Source organism: Belonocnema kinseyi, chromosome 8, assembly GCF_010883055.1.
Source record: "Belonocnema kinseyi isolate 2016_QV_RU_SX_M_011 chromosome 8, B_treatae_v1, whole genome shotgun sequence".
Taxonomy (NCBI): Eukaryota; Metazoa; Arthropoda; class Insecta; order Hymenoptera; family Cynipidae; genus Belonocnema; species Belonocnema kinseyi.
The window spans coordinates 77,704,495-77,727,552 of record NC_046664.1 but is presented as its reverse complement, the minus strand read 5'-3'; the positions used below and the strand labels follow the sequence as shown (position 1 = coordinate 77,727,552).

Here is a 23,058-nt window from a genome sequence, read left to right as displayed (position 1 = left end):
CGAGAAAAATTGAGGGGGGTTAGAGGAAATGAGAAGAGGGGTAAGTACATAAGGAAGAAATTGGGGTAGTTAAAGTGTTGAGAAGCTTAAGATTGAAGGGAAAGGAAGGTTGGAGTGGGGCTAAGGGAAAAAGGAGAAGAGAGGGGAAGTAGAGGGGAGGCAGCTATGAACGATTAGTTAGTGAGGTACCTATTTGGACTATTTAAAAAAATTTTCAACTAACTTCAGTTCAGAGCGTAAAATGTTGCAAAAACCGTAAAAGACAATTGACGTATTATGGATTTAAAATGTTCAGTACGAAATAAAGAAATCAAGAGTGAAAAATTAGCCTTATTTTCCAAGCAAATGTTGAGTTTTCCAACTTAATATTTTTATAGTAATAAAAAAGAAATCCAAATATTTCTTATGAAGCTTATTCTTTTTTGATAAATAGTCTTGTATTATATTTTTGGTTTAATTTTTCTTGGTTACAAAGTATATTATTTAGTTAAAAATTGAATTATTTTGATAAAAATGTAACAATTTTCTTAACAAGATTTCTTTTTTGTTTGAAAACTAACTTTTCTTTGGAAATTTAACAATTGGGTTGACATTTTTTTTCTTTTTGACTAAAAAAATTTCTATGGTTCAAAATTTATCTCTTTTGTTGCAAATGCTTCTAATTGGGTAGAAATCTGCTCACTTTTTATTAAAAATTTAATTACTGTAATACAAATTCAACAATGATTTTTTTAAATATCTTTTTTGGTTGAAAACTAACTTTTTTCTTAAGAATTAAGCAATTTGGTTGACATTTTTTTCTTTCTTACTTTTTAACTCTTTTGTTGTTTTATCTCTTTGGGTAGCAGTATTATCATTTTTGATTGAAAAATTAAGTATTTTAATTGAGATTTCATAACTAAATTAAAAAGTAGTTATTTTTGTTTAAAGTTCAAACACCTTTTTAAAATGTTTTTTTTATTGAAGGTTGATTTTTCTAGTTGAGAATTGATCTCTGCAGTTGGAAATTTTATTATTTTGTTGAAAAATCTTTTTGTTTTGTTCAAAATGAACATTTTTGGTTAGAAATTTATCTTCTTTAGCTTGAAATTAAATTATTTGTTTTAAAGTTGAACTAATTTGTAGTAAAACTAATTTTTTGGCTGAAGATTTATCATTTAAGTTGAAAATTGATCTCTTTGGTTAAAAAGTTAAATATTTTCTTAAAAATAGGTTTTTTTGTTGAATTCTAAAATTTAAGATATAAAATAAAAATACTTTTGGGATGAAATATCAACTACTGAAGTTTTTATTTAGAATGTATCTTTTTCAGCTAAAAATTGAACTACTTGTTTGAAAGCTTAATTACTTTCTTAAAAATTAGATGGTTGAACATGTAACTATTTGGTTGAAAATTCGTTTTTTTAAATAAAAATTAATTTTTCGAACCGAAAATTAAACTTGTAGTTTTTGTGAAAAATTGATCATTTTGCATGAACATTCATCTCTTTTGGTCGAAATATTATCGACGACAAAAATATGTAAAAGTTTTTTCTGATACAATCATATTTTATTTTACATGTGCTTCAAAATGAATTAATAATTCATTTTTTCCGGGTATTTTAAAATCCGGGAATTTGCTAATTACAGGAATTTGAAAATTATGAAATTGATTAATTTCGGAAGTATAAATTTTGGAAAATTTTTAACTTTTTACGAGAAGGTGTACATTTAACTAGATCCAAAAGACTTTTTTTCAAACGTTAAAATAACGACTCATTAAACGGCCACTTCTCTTCTTTATTTATAATTTTTCATTACACTATTAACTGACAAAAAATGTACATACAGAAATTCTGCCATAATTTTTGAACCAATAGGAAATTTTTTTAAATGTTTAAATTCAAAAACCAAAAATAAAATATTATATAATTTCGAAAATTTAAAAACTTTTGTTGAATGCCAATCCACGCAAAGTTACTTTCCTTAGCTCAAATGACTTGACGAATGTACGTTATAATATAATTAGGGCAATGAAAAATTCCAAAGTTTGAAAAATTAAACATGTGCTTGAAAATTCTTGTTCCCTTTTGAAAAAATAAAAATCCCTGAAAAATATAAAAATACTAAAAGTAATCAAAATAATAATAAAAGCAATTAATTTGATACAAATGAGCTCAATATTTACCTTCAAGGTTACATCAAATTAAATTAAATGCGTAAACAATAAAAATAAGATAACATGAAAAAAGTATTTTTCTCAATAAAAGTAAAAAGTTCTCGCTAAAAGAATTAAATTCTCGGGGTTTTCCTGGTTCAAGAAAATTCATGAGGTTTTCCAGTTGCCATGCATCCATTATCTCCACGGTATGAGGTGCTTTTCGAACGATACAAGCGTTATGAATTTACGACCGATAATACTTTAGGAAAAGAGAATTAAAACTTTTTTATGGGCACCATTAACGCATTTGGGGAATTAATTATGCAAGAAACTGTTACCTTTACATGAAAATAATTCTAATAATATTACCAGGTTAAATTCTGAGGACCGAGATGGGGATGAGAAATTTTAAAAGTTTTTAAAGTCATATAACTTATGGGAAATTAGTTAATTTTTCGATTTTATTTATTTAAATAGTGGTCCGATATTATTTTATCGGATAAAGATAAAAACGTTCGGGTTATGTAACTGTTATGAAACTGAAATATAACAGTTTCCTAAAACCTATATCACAGTTTTGTAATAGTTATGCTAACGTTATATACCAGTCATATAAAATTTATATATTAGTTACATAATGGTTATGTAAGCATCATATAAAAAATTTATAATAGTTATATAATAATTATATAACAGTTATATAACAATTTTTTAAAATAATCTCACAATTATATAGAAGTTATGTAACTGTTATATAACAGTTACATCTTAGCCTGAAGTTGGAGTAATCCACAAAATTTTGAAAATGATATTATTAACTTAAAAATGACAAAAATCTCTTTACCCCTCGTTTACGAATGCAGTTTTGTATACCCCCCCCCCCCCCCCCCCCCCCCCCCTCGCGAAGAGTAACGTAGCCCATAATTTTCTCAAAAAAGGGGAAATCAAGCGTTTTTTAACAAAAATAGGAGAATAATAGGGAATAAAATGTTTTTAATAAAATTGATGTAAGCACCATTAGGTATCTACCTAACGGATGAAGGTTAAACCTAAAAAGTTAATTTATTATCAAAAAGACAAATTTTTAACACAATAGCTGAACTTTCAATTAAATATTTAAATGTTTGACCTAGAAAGGCGATTTTTTTAAAATATAGTTACATTTTCAATTGAAAAGTTTATTTTCAACCCAGAAAGATGACTTTCCTACAATAAAAAATAAATTTTCTATTCAAAAGCCCAGCTTTTAAAACAATCAGTTAAATTTACAATAAAAAGACGACTTTATTAGAATAGTTGAATTTTTAAAATAAAAAATACATTTCTAATCAAGTATTCGAATCTTTATACAGTTAAATTAAACAAAAACTAAAACAAATTTTTAACAAAATAGTTGAATCATCAACAAAAAAGATGAATTGTTAACAAACCAGATTAATTTTCGATCCCAAAAGAAAATTTTTCATAAAAATATATACATTTTAATTCAATTAGCTCATATTTGAACTAAGCAAAGTATAGATTTTTCATAAAAAATGGAGTGTAGTTAAAATTAAAAAAAAAATTTTCAACACAACAAAAAAAAGAAGAATTTTTAATAAAAAAGTTAAATTTTTAACCAAACAAGTGACCCTAAAAAACTTTGACACAGCACTTAAATTTGCAATAAAAAAATATTAATATCGAACCTGATAGTTCAATTTTCAACCAAAAAGATGGATTTTTCCACAGAAAAGATTGACGTTCTACTGGAAAAGATATATTTTCAAGCAATTTTATTAGTTTTCAAGAAAGTTGTTGGATTTTTAAAAGAAAAGTGCGAATTTTTTACGAAACGATTGAATTTTACACTTAAAAATATAATTTTTTAACAAAAAAGTTAATTTCCTATAAAATAGTTCAATTTTTATCAAAATAGTTTCATTTTTAACAATTTTCGATATTTTTAACAATTTTTGACATTTTTAACAAAAAATGTAATAGTTAATACTTCTACCAAAGGATTGAATAAAATATAAAAAGTATTTGAAATCAACCAAAAATGTGAAATTTTCAAACAAACATTGGAACTATAGACCAAAAAAGATGACTTATTAAAAAAATAGTTGAATTTTTAGCAAAATAAATCAAATTTGAACAAAATAGTGTAGCGTTTAAACAAACAAGATAAATTCCGAACCAAAAATATAATAGTAGACTTTTCAACAAAACATAGTTTGATTTTCTTAAGGGATTCTATTAATTTATTTAACATTTAAGGAAAAAGGGAAGTTTTTTGAAAAATGGAGAAAAAAAAGAATAAATTAAAAAAAAGAGAATAGTAGAATGAGCCCCGCTTCCTGTTATCAAACGTAGTTTTTGGCTCTCTTTTAGTAAAGTACAAGTCATGTAACTGTCATGTAACTGTTATGTAACAGACGTATAACATATATCTGACAAGTATATTACATTCATATATTATTTATATCATTGTTATATATCTGTTACATAACTTTTTTGACAGTTATGTAAAAGTTCAGTAACTAATGAAAAGTAGTGGTGCAACATCTATATAACAATTATGAAATAGTTATGTAACATTCATACAGAATTGATATAAATTCTATATAAAAGTTCTTTAACAGTGATCTAACTGTTATATAACAATGATGTAACAGTTATATAAATCATCCTTTATCCTTGAAAAATACTCGTCTTTGCGTGTACATACCTCACCCACATATCACTTTTACTGCATTTCGCGAAAGTTTTAATACGCCTTTCAAGTGAACTTTTCCGATTGTTCGAAATCGTTTTTTTTTCTTCAAAGTTTACTATTTCCACATACGTTCCAGTAAACAATTTTCCCGATTACACATAGAAGTGCTATATATTTTTTGCATTATTTGTGTATTTGTCCACGTTTTAAGACTCCTGAATCCAAAAAACAGGTTTTCACGAATGTCTCTGTATGTATCCCTGTCTGTATGTATGAATGTATGTTTGTGAACACGATTACTTTTGAACAAATTAATCTATCAGATTGGCCTTTGGTAGACTCGTTTAGTGTACCAAACTTAAGGTCAAGTTTGTTACCCAGCCGTTTTGGATAAAAATTCAAAAAGTGAGCACATTTTGAATATTTTTGAGACCATTTTTTTTCCAAATTGAAAAATTCTCTGTACGGTTATTCATAGTAATAAAAAAGTCAAGAAATTTATATAGTGACTTTTTCATAAAATCAAAAATACTAGAGTTATAGCATTTACAAAATTTCAAAAAACACATGAAAATGAACATTTTAAGCCAAATAACGCACGATATGAAAAAATTCAAGAGAAGAAAAATGTTGTTTTTTTAATGCCCTACAAGATTATCATAACAAATTTTATAAATTTCTTGAAAAATAAAAGATTCAAATTTTGAAAGAATACAAAATAATGAATAATCCAAAAATTACATTTTTCGGCCAAACTATGCAAAATACGGTGAAAGAAGAGAAGACAAAAATTGTGAATTTGAAAAAGATTTATTTCGTCTCACGTGAGGGGTTTCGAAAATTTTCATTTTTTAAGTTTTAAATGCTATTTTTTGAGGATTAAAACCAAAAACAGAACTATCAAAAAATTATTCATGACAAATAAAGGTATTATATTTGTGTAAAATTTGCCCCCCCCCATTTTTTGTCAAAAGGTCCATATTTTGAGACCCCCTGAATGCGAAAAACAGGTTTTTACAAATGTGTCTGTCTGTATGTCTTTGAGCCTATTTTGAAAATTGTTGATTCCACATTTTTTCATGATTCAAAAATTCTTTGTACACTTGTTCATAGTACTTGAAAAGAAAAATGTTAATTTCCGATAGCACTACAAGATTGTAATAACAAATTTTTTTAATTTTTCCGAAGAATTGAAAATTAAAATTTTGACTACACAAAAAATAATCAAAAATTTGCATTTTGTGGTCAAACTATACAAGATAGGAAAAAAGTGATAAAACAAACATTGTGCACCCAAAAAATATCTACAAATTTTTTATTAATCACTCTTTTTTAGGAACGTAGTTTTTCTTTTATTTATAGAAAAAAACATTGAAAATACAAAAATTAAGTTTTTCGACACACGACACAAGGTAAGAAAAAATAAGTAGATAGCATTTTTTCACCAAAAGTAGAGCAAACAAATTTTTATTAATGTTTTTTTTACATTCTTATCAGAAGAGGTATTTAGATTTGTGACAAATTTTACTCCCCCCCCCCCCCAGTTTTTGTCAAATGTCCACGTTTTGAAACCTCATGAATCTTAAAAATAGGTCAGCTATTTTGAATATAAAATTCGAAAAGTGAGCCCATTTTTATTATTTTTGAGACCACTTTTTCTTTTATAAAATGTTTAATAAACAATTTTTTTTAAGAATGCACATTTTTTATTAAACGGAACAATGAAACTGCGTCTGTTTTAGTATCAGTGCATGTAATGAATTGTAATAATATAAATTTATGGGAATGATATAAAATTTTAGGCAGAAACTCGAGTGCGAAGCACGAGATACGTAATGAGAATGTGTTCGTCAAAGCCGAAGGAGCTTTAATCAAAGAGAATTCACAATCACTAAGTTACTGATATCGATGCTTTCACCTTTAGTTTAAAAAAATCTATGCACAAAGATCGAGCGCGTAGCGCGAGGTAAACACATTATCGAGCGCAAAGTCCGAGAGCGCTCAAACTTGCAAGCGAAGCGTGCCGCGCGCGATGAGAATGTGCCCGCTAAGCGGGCAGATTTTTTTAAAATTTCCACCGGAGCAAAGCAGAGACATGAATTTTATTGCCTCCTTTTTCATATCCCAAACTTTCCGAGCGATACCTCATTTTCTTTAGACGTAAGTTGGGAATGAAAAATTGAGGTCCAGATTTGGTCACGTGACCCTCTCATTACACGGCCTTAAGTAACATTCAGATAAGATTGAAGTAACTGTTATATAAAAGTTATGTAACAGATCTGTAATAATTTTTAGTTGAAAAATAATAAATAGATTATTATTTTGAATTGGTTGCAGAACTAACTGACGGGTTAAAACTTACAGGGTGTTGGTTGTTCCTGTACGACGAGACTGCTGATGTCTCTTGTGAGTCCGCCGATACTTGTCGCCTGGCACATGTAGGCGCCGGTATCGGCATAACCGATGTTTTTGATGAGCAATCTTGTCCCGTTTCCAATTACTTCAAACTTATCTGGTTCGTCGTGAAGTGGTTCGTCGTTCTTCAACCACTCGACGCGTGGAAGTGGTTCTCCAACCACGTGGCACCTCATCGTCGCCTCTTCTCCAGGTCTCTTTGACTGGAGTCTCGGCGTCACTCGCACTTCCGGAATGGCTGTTCAGGATTTCAAATAACAGCATTATTACGTTAATAATTATCTTCTTAACCGATTTAAAAGATTTTTTTCAGAAATGCTCAGCAATTAATTTTTAAGAGAATTTTGGTTTGCTTTTTTAAAATTTTTTTCACAGAGCAACAATATATAAACAAATATAGTGAAAAAATTGACCATTTTAGCTTTGTGAATTTTTATCTCAAGAAAAAATACAGATAGAAACTCACTATCAGCCTGAATTATTGCACATGCATTCATAGAACATAATTTATTTTACTAATATTTAACTGAATTATTATAAACAATTTTTATAAACAAATTCTTATTAGTGTTTTTTTATCATAGAAAAAATCTTTTATTTCACGCTAGTTGCTAATATTTTTCGTAAGAGTCATAAGTTCTAACAAAAAATTAGCATGAGTTAACAACTATTGTTTTTATAAACATTTCTATAAACAAATTCTTTATAAACGAGTTTTTCTCATAGCCGAATTGATTTTTCTGAACAAAAGTGATTTACAATTGTCTTTAAAGCTATTTATATACTTTAAGCTTTATCAAACATAAACAATATAGATTGTTTATAACAATTTAGTTAAACAAGTCTCCTAATCGGCCGTTTCCTCGTAGAAAAAAATATTTTTTTCTTCAATAACTATTAGAGTGATATTTATTGCGCTGACTAACCAACTAAATTAAATAAAGAATAATTTATATGATTGTTATAAGGAATTTTTTAACAAAACTATGATTTATTTTTTTTTTACATGCAAAAAGAACGATTTTCCACTGAAATTATCCGACAATAAACTAACAGTGATTCCAAAATTGGATAAAAACGCAAGTACAGCGTTATTGCTATGGACAGTTTGCTACAGAAATTGTTATTAACAATTACGCAAATTATTATTATTCTTTATTTAATTTCGTTGGTTAGTCACTGCAATAAATGTCACTGTAATAAGTAATGAAGAAAAAAATTTTTTTTTCTACGAGGAAACGGCCGATTAGGAGACTTGTTTAACTAAATTGTTATAAACAATCTATATTATTTACGTTTGATAAAGCTTAAAGTATATAAATGGCGTTAAAGACAATTGTGAATCACTTTTGTTCAGAAAAATCAATTCAGCTATGACAAAAACTTGTTTATAAAGAATTTGTTTATAGAAATTGTTTATAATAATTAAATTAAATAATATTAAAATTAATTATGTTCTGTGATGCATTTGCAATAATTCCGGCTGATAGTGAGTTTCTACCTGTATTTTTTCTTGAGATAAAAATTCACACGGCTAAAATGGTCAATTTTGTCACTATATTTGTTTATATATTGTTGTTCGGTGAAAAAAATTTAAAAAAAAAGAAAACCACAATTCTCTTAAAAATTAATTGCTGAGCATTTCTAAAAAAAAAGTTTTAATCGGTTAAGAAAGACGACCTGTGGGCGATTATGAACAGTAAATTCCTATTCCAGACCACTGTGCCGCGGTAGCGCTAAAATTGGATTTCCAATTTCTATTATCACTCTTTTAATTTTACTTAAAATAATATTTATTATTGGAATTCCGTGAATTTAATGGGGTGGAAAAAACACTTTATTTTAAGAACTCCCTGATTGTTGCCTGATTTTTCCATGATCGATTTTTCGTTATTCCTGGCAATTGGTATTTTGAGATTAACATTATAATCTTGAACAAACGGAATAAAAGAATTACAATTTTTTAATTATTTAAAAAATTTTTTTGAATTAAACAAGATGACCTAATGCAATGAAAAAAGAATTTATAATCCAAACCAATACATTTTCAATGATGCAGTTTCGTTTTGTATAAGAAAAATAAATTTTAAAGAAATGGTTGAATTTTTAACTAAACATTAACTTTTAAACAAATTGATTAATTTTCAACCTAAAAAGATCGACTTTTAATAAAACGGTCAAATTTTGTGTCCAAATAGTCCAATTGTTATCAACACTTTTAAATTTTCAACAATATAGTGGAATTTTTAACCAAAAAGATGAATTTGTAAACAAATAGCTAAATTTTCGTCGATAAGGGATAAATTTTTAATACAAATTTGAACAGTTAAATTTGTAATAAAAAATGAATTTAAAAAGAGGATTTTTGAAGAAAATAATCCAACCTTCAGCCCAAATGATGAATTATCAACAAAATAATTAAAATTTTTATAAAATAGTAGAATTTTCAAACGAAAAAGTTTAAACTTCAACGAAAAACAGTGGAATTTTTACCCAAGAAGACGAATTTTCGAACAAATAGTTGAATATTCGACTCAAAAAAATAAATTTTCAATCAAAAGTAAAAAGCTAAATTTTTAATAATAAAAAATTACTTTAAAAACATAATTTTTAACAAAATAATCGAATATTTAACCATAAAGATGAATTTTCAAACAATAAGCTAAATTTTTCTCGGAAAACGATAAATTTTCAAGAAAAATTTAAACAGTTAAATTTTTAATAAAAAGTTAATTTGAAAAGAGGATTTTTGAAGAAAGTAATCCAATCTTCAGCACGAAAGATGAATTATCAACAAAATAATTAGATTTTTAATAAAATAGTCGAATTTTCAAACAAAAAAGTTTAAACTTCAACGAAAAACAGTGAAATTTTTAACCAAGAAGATAAATTTTTAATAAAGAAATTACTTTAAAAAAGTAATTTTGAACAAAATAATCGAATTTTTAACAAAAAAATGCATTTTCAACGAAATAATTAAATTTTTAAATATATAATCAGATTATCAAACAAAAAGATTAAACTTTAACCAAAACAGTTGATAAAAAAAAGGAATTTTCACCAAAATAGACGAATTTTTTAAAAGAAGTAAAATTTACAAATAATTAGTTGAATTTACAAATAATAAAGATTAATTTTTCACCAAAAATGATAAAATTGTTGTCAAGAAAAAATCAATTAAAAAAAGTATTTTTTAACAAAAGAATCCAATTTTTAACTAAAAAGATGAATTTTTGAACAAATTGCTCAATTTTGGTCGCAAAAAGGTAATTTTTAAGCCAAATTTAAACAGTTTTATTTTTAATAAAAAGTTAATTTAAAAAGAGGATTTTTCAAGAAAATGATTCAATCTTCAGCCCAAAAGATAAATTTTCAAAAAAATGATTCGATTTTTGATAAAAAAGTCTAATTTTCAAACGAAAAAGTTTAAACATTAAAGAAAAACAGTGGAATTTTTACCCAGAAAGACGAATGTTCGAGCAAATAGTTGAAAATTCGACTGAAAAAAAAAATTCATTCAAAAATGAAGAAGCTAAACTTTTAATAAAAAAAATTAATTTAAAAAAAGTAATTTTCAACAAACTAATTAAATTTTTTATTTTATAAACGAATTATCAAACGAAAAGATTAAACTTCATCCAAAACAGTTGATACATAGACCAGAAAGAAAAAAATAAATTATTAGCAAAATAGATCAATTTTTAAAAAGCATTCAAATTTACAAATAAAAAGTTGAATTTTCAAATGAAAAAGATTAATTTTAAAATAATAAAATTGTTTTCAATAAAAAATCAATTAAAAAAAAAAGTTTTTTTCATCAAAAGAATCCAACTTTTAAACAAAAACATGAATTTTCAAAAAAACAATTAAATTCTTCACAAAATAGTCGAATTATTAAACAAAAACAAATTAGTGGAACTTTGAACCAACCAGATGAATTTTCAAACAAAGTTTGGATTTTAAATAATTGGGGGGGGGGGCGGTGTCATGATAACACCTATTTACTTCAGATATTTTGAAGTCTTTTATATTTAAAAAAAACGAATCCAGGAAATGCATAAATTTTTGCAAATGAAAAATGTACTCACTGTGAACTGTGAGTATGTGAGTTTGCACAACATCTTTATTTCTCAGGGCATGGCAAGTATAATTTCCAGCATCGACTAATTGTACTCTTGTTAAATATAGGCTTCCGTCGTTGAAAACGCGAATCTGAAAAGATGTGAAAAATTAATTAAAGTATCTTCTGTAAAAAAAGTGTAATTATTGAGGGCTTTAAAAGTTTATTTCTTAAGCCAACAACTCCAGACAGAATTTGAAATTCTAAAAAAGATAAGAGAGAGGAAAAATCATTCTTATCAAAACCAAAATGATTGGTCCTTTTAAGGGCTTCCTAGCCGTTACTCTTCCCAGGAGAGGAGGTATTAGAAAAATTTGGGGTAAATAGGGATTAGGAGGGCAATTAGGGAAGAGGTAGTAGAGAATGGGGGAATGGAAGGGTGAGTAGGGGAGGGGGGTATCCGTTGAAGGGGCAATTTAGGAGATAGGAAATAGGGATGGGAAAGAGAGAAGATGAAAGGGAAAGTAGGGGAGGTGTAGTAGGGATTGATCATACTGGGGATGGAAAAGAAAGGGGATGGAAAAGAAAAGCGATGGAAGGAAAAGTAGAGCAAGGGTAGAATGGAGTAAGGAGGGGAGGAATTAAGTGGAGAGTGAGAGGATGAAAAGATAAGTAAGAGAGCTGTATTATGGCTTGAGGGAGGAAGGTAAGGAAATAAAAGGGCAAGTAGGAGAGAGGTGCTATCAGTTGAAAGGGGAATTTAGGTGATGAGAAACAATGATTGGATGGTGAGGGAACGGAAAAAAAGTATGGGAGGGGTGGTAGAAATTGAGGAGAAGAGGAAGTAAGAAGAAGGTAAGGGGACGAAAGAGTAAGCAGGAGAAGGGTAGAATCAGTTAAGGGGGAAATTCAGAAGACGGCAAACAGGAATGTAAAACTAAGGGAATGGAAGAAAATGTTAGGAAGGTGTAGTATGGAATGAGGGTAGAGTAGTGAGGTAAGGGAGGAAATAAAAAGTGAGGGGTAGGTTGAGAAAGGGAAAATGTGATGAAAAGAAATGTGATAAGGGAAAGGGAAGTATGAGAGGGGATTTGGATGCAAGAGCGAGGAAGTTTGGGGGGAATGGTGGAAGGGTGGAATGCCGGATTGGACTACTTTTTTTTCTGTTGATAAAACTTTATAAAAGAGATAAATTCTTGGAAGAACAAATTTTGAAATACCTTTGTAGAAGTTTCTAAAAATTAAAACGTATAAAAGAGCAGTTTGGAGAACAAAACTTGAACTCTTAAAGCATTCGGAAAATAAATGTAATTCTTGGGAGATAAAGTTGAAAATCGTTTGGTGAGTAGAAATCTAAAGTTAAGTTTCTTCTAATTTTAAACTGCCAAGAAAGTTTCCTCTTACCTCCTGCTCAGAAAGGGCTTCCAGGTCTGCTTCATTGCGTCTCCAGACTAAGGGAGGTGGAGGCGTTCCGGTAACGTCACACTTTATCTCCACGTTATCCCCTACCCTCGCCGATATATGATTCACTTCCAGAGATTTGTCTAGAGAAACTACTGAAACACCTTAAAGAAAGAAATGCGTCTTTCAGAACATTTAATTTTACAGTGGCACAAACTTTTTAAAAAGCACTCAAGTTTAGAACCATGCTACCTAGAAAGTTCTTAAGGTCAAAACATTAAGAGAAGTTAAGAAATTGATAAAATTTAAGAAATTCGAAGGATTAAGGTAATTTGGAAGACAAAGAAAATTCGTGAAATTTAGAGAATTCAAGGGATTAAGGCAATTGAAGGAATTCAATAATTCAAGGAATTAAGAGAATTCAAAGAATTAAAAAAAATTCTAGAAATTCATAGAATTCATTAAGTTCATAGAATTCATAAAATTCAGAGAATTGAAGAAATTCAGGCAATTTAAGGAGTTAGCATAATCATGAAATTCCGAGAATTCAAAGAAATAAAAAAAGTCAGGAAATCTTAAGGTAATTCCGGGAAATCTAAGAATTTGAGGATTTTCAGTCATTCAGAAAATTTCAGGAATTAAGATGAATTGAGAAATTTGAAGAATTGAAGGAAGTCGGATAATTAAGAGAATTTATATGAGAAGAGAATTTCTAAAATTAAGAGAATTTAAGGGATTTAGGTAATTGAAGGAATTTAGGAAATTAAAACAAATGCAAGGAATTCAAGCACTTTGAGGAATTCAGTATATTCAAGGATTTCAGGATTCAAAGACATTTCCAAGATTTCAGAGAATTCAAACAATTGAGATAATTCGACAAATTCACAGATATCTTAGAATCGAAAGATTTCAGGAATTTGAGAAGTTTTAAGAATACGGAGGATGAAAAGAATTTAGAAGATAAAGAGAATTTGTAGAATTGAGATAATTCAAAACATTCATTTCAGATACTTCAGGAAATGTCAGAGATTTCACGAAGTGCGGAGAATTTAACAAATGCAGAGAATGCACGAAATTCAGAGAAATCATAAAACTAAGACAACTCAAAAAAATTCTGACAATTCAAGGAATTCAGAGAATTCGAAAAATTTAGAGAATTTAAGATACTATGAGAATTAAAGGAATTCAGAGAATTCAAACAATTGAAAAATGTTAGGGAACTTAGGGAGTTCAGGGAATTTGGAGATTCAAAGGATTTTAAGTAATTCAGAGAATTTCAGGAATTCGGAGAATGAGGAAAATTTGAGAAATTCAGAGGACTTATGAAATTCATAGTATTCAAAGAATCAAGAAAATTAAAGGAATACAAAGAATTCAAGAAATTAAGAGAATTCAAGAAATTCAGAGAATCTGAGGAAATTAAAGAATTAAAGGAAATGGAAGGATTAAGATAATTTAGATGATAAAGAGAATTGGTATATTTGAGAAATTTCAAGAAATTGAAAACATTCAAGAAACCGGAAAATTTCAAGGAATAAAAGTATTTTCAGGCATTCAGTATATTTAAGAATTTCAGGTAATTCAAGAAATGTCAGAGATTTCAGAGAATTCTAGAAATTCGGAGAAATTAACAAATTCTCAGAATGCGCGAAATTCAGAGAATTTAAGAAATTTAGAGAATTTAAGATATTATGAGAATTAAAGAAATTTAGAGAATTCAAAGAATTAAAAATTGTCAGCAAATTTAGGGAATTTAGGGAATTTGGAGAATTGAAGAATTTCAAGTCATTCCGAGAATTTCAGGAATTTAGAAAACTAAGAAAATTTGAGAAATTTAAAGAATTGAAGCAATTCAAAGAATTAAAATATTTAGAAGATAAGGAGAATTCGTGAAATCGATAGAATTCAAGAAATTCGGGAAATTAAAGGAATTCCGAAAACTGAACAAATCCAGAGAAATCAAGAAATCAATCAATTTTAGAAGATTCAGAGAATTTCAAGAGTGTTAGAGGAATTTAAACATTTCAGATTCCATAAAATTAAGAAGATTTTAAGAAAGTTAAAAGAATGAGAAAGAATCTGAGAGAATTTTAAAGCATTTTAAGCAATTAAAAGAAATTTAAGGATTACTAAGAATTCAAAGAATACGAAGAATTTAAAAGAATATAATGTAAATTAAAAATAATTTTAAATTCTATAATTAAGATGATTATATCAATTATGTTAAAAAAAATTGATAGAGTTTTTATTTTTATAGTAGAAAATATTTTACAGATACAGTACCGATATTTTAGTAGACTTTTGGTATCAAAATATTTGTTTCTTTAGAAAAAAAGCATGTTAATTTATTAAAAATCACGCATTTGTCTATTCATTTTTGACAACAATATTCTTTTGGATTGCACATACTATTTATGCCTTTGATTTTTTAAAATTATTGATTAAATGTGATTGTTTGAATATAGATTTAAAAAAGAAAGTTTAGAGTAATTTCAAAAGTTCTTAAAATGCCAGCTTTTTGTAAAGGTGTATATTCAAGTAAAAAACTTAACAAGAAAGTCTGAATGGTAACATCAAGAGGAAAAAAAATAAGAAAAAGAAAAAACAGGATGCAGACCCTCTTTGGCGTTTGAAAATCGATTTTTCTCGAGAGAAAGCTTGTTGATACCTTTTTGTTGAACCGAATAGGAAGTTGATTTAACCTCTGAGGTAGCCAAGACAAAATAAGATTAAAGCAAGAGATAGAACGCTGGAAAAATAAATTCAAAGGGAAAAGCCTTGAAATTTATATAAAGTGCAACTCACTATAAAGTTTGCTGAAAGCCATGTAGAATTCATTAATATTTAATCGACCGTCTTTATCTGCGTCGTCGTAGCTGATCATGTGTCCAAGAGAACATCCTTTACTCAATTGCTCCAGATCCTCTCTTTCTGCAATCTAAACAATAAAAACGCTTATTTAATTGATTTATTATTTCAATTATTTACGCTTTCCTTCCTCTAGACCCTTTACATTCCTCTAACCGACTTCTTAATCATCACTTCCCAGCTTAGATTCCCCTTCCTCTACTTTCCTTACCCACCATCCTTTTTTGTCCTACTTACCCTGATTAGCCTTCTAGTCTTTCCTTTACTTTTTTTACTCTCCTTCCCTTACTACCTTTACATTCGCTTGCCCAATTTCTTTATCATCTACTTCTTCCACTCCTCACTTCCCAGATTACAATCCCCTTCCTCTACTTCCCTTCCCCAGCCATCCTTTTTCCTCCTCTATTCACCCCTACTAGCCTACTAGCCATATTTTTACTTCCCTCACTACCCTCCTTTAGTTAGGATAATTTCTCCTGCTTAACCTCACTTTACCTACTTTGACTCCCTGCTTTCCCTTCACTTCCTCTATTTATCCTCCACTTATTTTTCCGGTAATTCCTATGCTTTTCGCTCCCCTAATTTCCCCTTCTTCCCTTCTTCTTATTTCGAATAGTTTCCCTTCCCTCACATCCACTTACTGCTCCTCAGTTTTCTTACTTCTACACCCCCCTTTCGTCAGAATTCTGCTACTTATCGTCCCCTGATTTCTCTTCACTTTCCCTATATCTTCTCCCCTAATTCTTCTTCCTCCTCCTTTCTTCTCTTTTTCTCCCTTTCCTTTCCTTTTATTTTCCCATTTCCCTGCTTTTCCTTTCTTTTTCTATGTTCAATCCTCTCATCCCTCTTCCCTTCCTTTACTTCCCGTTCCTTCTTCTTTCTCATTACACCTTATTTTCCTCTTCTTTTCCCTCTCCTCACTTCCTCTACTTCTTATTGCTATTTTCCATTATTTTGGGCATTTTCTGACCACAATACAAGACGATTAGAAGGGGGCGGGGGATTGGAAATTATTGAGTGAAGACTATTTCTTAAGTAATCCTTTAGAAGTGACTGAACTTCAATTTCCCGAAAGTTAATAAAAAGTACTTCTTTTTTTCATTTTTCCGTAAACTGAGCTTTTCCCTATTAGGAGAAAAAGGGTCGATTTTTTACTGTAACTAAATGAAGCGTTAATTAATTATAACAAATTGAAGTACATTCAATAACTTATTAATTGAATATGGAAAAATTTATTTTCAAAAGAGAAGGATTATCCGATTTAAAGGTCTTTTTTAAAGAAATATAATAAAATGTTGCATTATTTAGAGCCGATTTTTGAAAAAGATTGAAATATTCTTTTATTAAATAACAAAACTGAAGTCAAATGTTTGACTCTTGAAGTGTGCTTTTAAAAAAAAAGTTTTAATCACTCTAAATAATCTAAAACAAAACATGAAGGAACTAAAAAGAAGTGCAATAGCAGCCTAAATTTAAAAAATTCAATTCTTTATAAAAAAATTCAACTAGTGTTATTTTAATTAAATTTTTTAAACAAATTCTGATCATTTTTTGTATTTACAAATAAAGTTTCGCTTTTTTCAAAGTAATAACACCCGATTATTTAGCGAAGACCTCTTCCTATAAATCAATAACATTTGATAATTATTTAAACAAAAACAGTTAATAAAATTCATTATTTGGCTATTATCAGCTATTAACATTTTTTTTAACACAAACGGCTCATAATAAGAATTTTAAAAAGTTTTTTCAGTATATTCTACATGTTCATAAAATTGTTATCCATACATTTTATTTATCAATATAATAAAAATGTATTATCAAATTTATTATTAATAGTTGATTAAGTTAAAATCTAAAGTTTTAATACTAAAAATTAACTCAATAATCCATTTGTTTATTAATCATGTTTAAACAATTGTCAAATGTTATGGAATTACAGCATGAAGTCAATACTAATAATTGGCTGCTAATTTTAAGAATAAAAATTGTTTCTTGTCATCGAAATGCCCTTAAAATAGCCGAATAGTGCATTTGTTAATTAATATTGTTTAAAAAAGTATCAATTTTCATTGGATAACCAAACATCATACTTCAGTTTCATTGAAAAGTAATATACCATCAATTATGTAGACAAATCTATTCATTCCATCATAAATACCTTATATGGATAATTGTTTGTAAAATTTGCTTATAAAAGAAAATTGTTATTTATTAATTTTCATGAAATCAATTAAAAAACTCTATTTGTACATAAATTGTTCAAATTTAGAGCGAATCAAGTGAGAAATCTCTACCAAACGTCCACGATACCATTTTCATTCACTAATTTATTTATAACAAATTCCAGAAATTAGTGACTTTATGTTTTCTTGCTATTTTTAAATAAATCCAAGTATTTATTAAAAACTCGTAGTTGATGATATGGAGTTCGTAAATTTTTTAAATAATTTATTTACAAAAATCATAACTTGGATGCATCGTGTACATCAAATACTAATGTTGAATAACTTTTATGAAGCTTTAAAATGATGAAATGAACAAAGTGATGTTCCTCTATAAAGAAATGTTTATGTGTGCCATTTTCCTATACATCTTGATTAAATATTAGCTAAAATTGGTTTGGAGAGAATTTTCTTACAACAAAAAAGAAAAATTTTCAGGAATATACCCTTCTTTAGGACATTAATCAAATGTATTTATTATAAACAATTAAATATATTGTCTGTCCAAAATTACAAATCTAATACAAAATATAAAACATTTCATGTAAGAAATCAGTGTTTTCAGTAAGTGCGCACTATAATGAAGTATTTGTTTATATAAATTGTTTATAAGAATTAACTTGTAAATTTCTTTATTTATGTTTTTTTAATTACATAAACATGAACTTTGATCATTAGCGAGTGCACGTAGCCATGGCCTAAATTATTTAGAAAATAAAATAAATAAAACTTCTATAGAAGATTAAAATCTTTCAAAGGTATAATAATAGGTTATTTACCTGCTCTAGTTCTTCTCGTTCCAAATTGCCGTTGTTATTTTGATCGTAGTGGGAAAACATGATGCTCACGAGATACTCTTTGCTGTGGTTATCTTGGGCCATGAGCCTCGCATGATTATAAAGCAGCAAATTGTCCTGATAACAAACAAATTGACTATGTACATTTACATCTTCTTGCATAAATTTGCTTATAAATACTTTACCCTCTCTCCCTACTTTACCATCTCTCGCTACTTTCCCCTCCTCCCTACTTTCCCTTCTCTCACTACCTTTCCCTCTTTCCCTGATTTTTCCTCTTCTCCTACTTGACTCGCTTCCCGTTATTGACTCTAATTTCCCTTTCTCAATTTTCCAACTCCTTATTTTCCCTAATTCCATTCTCCTCGTTTCGCCTTACTTTCTCTAATGTCCCTTCCTCATTTCTTAACACTTCCTCTATATCCACTTCTGTCACCTTTTTCATTATCTCTCACATCACTACCATAATTCTCCTCTCCTCATAACTATAATTCACCTACCATTATTTTTTCTTACACTCACGCCATAACTTCCCCTACTACACCTCCACTTTCTACTCCATTCAACCCCTTACTTTCTCTAACTATCCTATCTAAATTCACCTTTACTTTTCCTGCCAACCTAACTCTTATTTTCTCTATTTTCCCTTACCCGATTTTCCTTAGCTTCCCCCACTTTCCTGCTACTAATTTCTCTGTAATCTTGTGCAATCTCATGCATTCTTATGCAATCTTTTACAATATCCCAGCCAATACTTCCTTTCCCCTTCTTTACTATACCACATTTACTCTAACTTCCAAACCCGTAACTTCCAAATACTTCCCTTATCCCCTTACTTTACTACCTTTACTTCCCCTCTCTCATTACATCACTTCTCCCACTTTTACCACATTTCCCACGTCCCCTATCTTCACTACCCCTACCCCTGCTTCCCTTTCAGTAATTTTTCCTACTTCTTCCCACATTATTTATCCTTATTTCCTTTATTTGCATACCCTTATTTTCCCCTAATTCACCTACTTCCTCACCTCTTGCTTCCCCTAATTTTTCTTCACTTCTCTACTATCTCCTCTTTCTATTTTCCTTAATTCCTCTTCCACAATTTCTTCTTACTTCCCTTTACTTCCCATCACCCGACCAAAACTATAAGGGTGTCTGCTTGGACTTACGGAATCTTGAGAAGTTCAAATGCTTTCAATTCTAAGTTATTATAATTATTAATTGTTTACAAATGGTTTTAAACTTAGTAAAGATTGTATTTATCATATCTTTACCTTTCTAAATTGTTTTAATTAATTTGCATAACAATTTACCTTCATAATTTCATATTCTTGGGCAGAACAGTCTTCAGAACCGTAACTATCTTTGTCAACTATATTTTCTTTGATGTTCTTACTATCTTCATTTTCGATAGTATTATCCAAATGTTTTGTCGATGGAGGAGTAACGTTTCCGAAAGGAAGTGCCTTTGGAGCTTCTTGGTGCTCATCTGAAAACATAAATAATTAAGGCATAATTAAGACGAAGTATTTGCCTTGTTAATTCTAAAAATCTTATCATACAATAATTGGGAAAACGCTAATCATGAACAAAATTCGGACAGAATATAAAATTGTTAAACAATTTTTAAGGTTTCATAGTTCCGTGGAGAAAACCTTATAGTTTCGGTAGGGTGGCCGTTGGCTTTTGTACCTTTTCCGATTAAGAGCAGTCAGGGAAAATAAGGAAAAATGAGAAAAGGAGAATTAGGGGAAAGGAAGGGAAATGAGTGAAGGGGTAGTTGGTGAGTTAAAATAGATAAGGGGGTGATTAAAAAGGAATTAGTAGGGTGAGTAAGGGAAAATGAAGGAACAATATTAGGCTAATTGTCAGGAAATAAAGGGAAGGGAAGTTTAATGAGAAAAAAGAAGAGGCAATAAGGGAAAGTGAGAGGAGGGGAATTACATGAATTACAGGAAATAAGAGGTAAAGAGGTGATGGAAAGTAGCGGACGTGAGGGTAATGAGCAAAAGGTTAGTATGGAAATTAAAAGGAAATGAGTGGAGGAAAAGTACGGGAATTTAAGAGAAATGAGGAAAGGGTATATAAAGTTTATAAGGGTCAATGAGGGGAAATGAGGGAAGGGGAAGTGGGTTCTGTCAGACTAAATGATGGCAGGAGAGCAGAGAAAAAAATAACGGGATACAAAGTAGTGAAAGTAAGTGGTGCGTAAGTAGGAAGAATCAGGAAAGGGAAAGTATTTGAAATAATATTAATTAGGAAAGGGAAATTGGGAAAAGTAGATGAAATAGGAGGAATTATAAAAGAAAAGAAAGGAGGTATAAAGAGAAAAGAGGGGCAGTGGGTAAAGGTAAGTTAGTTAATTAGAGAGAACGTGAGGAGAATTAAGGGGAGAAGAAGTAGGGAAAGTACGTGGAGGAGAAGTAGGAGGAATCAGGGAAGAGAAAGTAGAGAAAGTATGGGTGAGTAGGAAAGGGAAAGTAGGAGAAGTAGAGGAAATAGGAGGAATTGGAGTAGGAAAGGTACGGAAACTGGAGCAGCTAGGCAAAATTTTCGAATGAAAAACAGTGAAATTGAGGGGAAATGAGGGAAGGTGAAGTAAGGATAATAAGTGTAAATGAGGTAAGGGAAAGCAGATCTTTATTGGTATAAAATAAATCTTCTTGGTTAAGAATTTATCTTTTCAGATGAATTTACTGGATTTTGATTCAAAATCCAAAGTTATTTTTATTGAAATATGAACTATTACATTTTTTTTGACATTTTATCTTTTTTCAATAAAAATGAACCACATAGTTAAGGGTTGAGCTGCTTTGTTTAAACTTTATTTTGTTGTTTCAAGGGTCATAATTTTAGTTGAAAATGCACCTTTTTCGTTGAAAATTTAGCAGGTTTGTTCAAAATTCGTTTGTTTTTTAAATAAATTTTTAAAATGAAAATCGAACAATTTCATTTTTGGTTAACCATTGAACTTTTTTATTCAAAATTCGCCTATGCAGTTCAAGGTTCAACAATTTTGTTGAAAATTTTTCCTCTTCTTGAATTCTACATTTTTTACAGTTAGAACCTTTTTTGTTTGAAATATCACTTAGTTATATTTTCCGTTTTGCATTTATTTTTTTTAGTAGAAAATTCAATCACTTTGTTAGAAGTTTTAATCTCTTTGGTTAAAAATGTAACTATTTTGTTTAAAATTCATCTTTTCTAGATTTGAAATAATTTTGGTTTATTTAAAATTCAACTAATCCTTTTTTGGTTAAAAATTAATTTTTTTAGTTGAAAATTGAATTGTTTGGCTGAAAAATATTGTTCTAAATTAGAAATTTATATGTGAATTTGACTATTCCTTTTTTGGCGGGAAGATGATCTTGTTTAGTTAAAAATTTAACTGGTTGGTCGAAAATTAGTTTGTTTGTTTAAAACAACATTTTCTGCCTGGTTTTGATTTTTGCTCAAATTTTAAATATTTTAAATCCTTTTAAATTCGATCGTAAAAAGATCCTAAGTGATAGTAAAGCGGAACGCAATAATACCTTCCAGTTGTCGAGTTGCCAAAGTTCGACGGAAATAAAGGAGAACGTACTTTCTTCTTCTTTTATGTCAACAGGTGTTTTCTATAGAAACACAGATAATAGAGACTTGTTTTTACAAAAAGAGTGTATAAACTTTTAAATTGTATTTTGGTAAAAAGGTCTCTAAAACTATGTTGCAAGTTCAAAAAGTCCTTACAAGAAACATTTTGTTTATAAAAAAATCACTTATAAATTTATTATAGTCCCTTCTTCTGAGTTCTCTTTATAGGTTTTATATTTTATAGGGATGCAGAATTATAACAGATACTAATTCAAATTAAAACTGTTTTTTTACAGTCTCAATTTGAATCAGGGAAAAATGACTGAATCTTTTTAAATCGTTGAGCTTGACTCACTTACAAAATTAGTTATTTTTAATTATCCAATCTGTTATATTTTCATTTAAAAAGGTCAATTTTCAATAAAAAAATATTTTTGAGAAAAAAAATGTCAAGGGGAAAAAACTAACTTTCAACAAAATAGTTGAATTTTCAACAAAAGAGATGAATCTTCAGCTCAAATAATAAATCTTTAATATAAAAAATGAAATTTTATTAATGTGATTCCACTTTCAGCCAGGAGGTTACATTTTCAAATGAAAAATATGAATTTTAATCCAAGAAGATTAATTTTTAACCAAAAAAAGTTCAATTTCCTACTCAAAACAGATTGATAAAAAAAATGAATTTTTTGACAAAATAGCTCAAATTTCAACTGAACAGATGAACTTTTAATTAAAATGATACATGAATTCGAAAAAGAATGAATTTTTTAACAAAGCAGTTCAACTTTCCACCGATTAGTTTAAATTAAAAAAAAACAATTAATTTTGTGCCAAGAAGATTGTTTTGTTTACCAAAAATTGAGAATTTTTAATAAATT

At 28.7% G+C, this 23,058-nt stretch overlaps 2 protein-coding genes across 2 annotated transcripts in view; one reads left to right on the top strand and one right to left on the bottom strand.

The window, feature by feature from the left end:
• LOC117177877 (TBC1 domain family member 23) overlaps positions 1-23,058 on the top strand; it is a 156,814-nt gene that overhangs the window by 101,093 nt on the left and 32,663 nt on the right. The window lies entirely within an intron of this gene.
• LOC117179077 (follistatin-related protein 5-like) overlaps positions 1-23,058 on the bottom strand; it is a 64,104-nt gene that overhangs the window by 34,872 nt on the left and 6,174 nt on the right. The window contains exons 2-7 of the mRNA XM_033370718.1: positions 19,918-20,093; positions 18,587-18,721; positions 15,520-15,652; positions 12,718-12,878; positions 11,342-11,465; positions 7,201-7,491 (exon numbers count right to left, since the gene is read on the bottom strand). Of these exons, the coding sequence (XP_033226609.1) occupies positions 7,201-7,491; positions 11,342-11,465; positions 12,718-12,878; positions 15,520-15,652; positions 18,587-18,721; positions 19,918-20,093 (1,020 nt within the window). The remainder of the gene's footprint in view (positions 1-7,200; positions 7,492-11,341; positions 11,466-12,717; positions 12,879-15,519; positions 15,653-18,586; positions 18,722-19,917; positions 20,094-23,058) is intronic.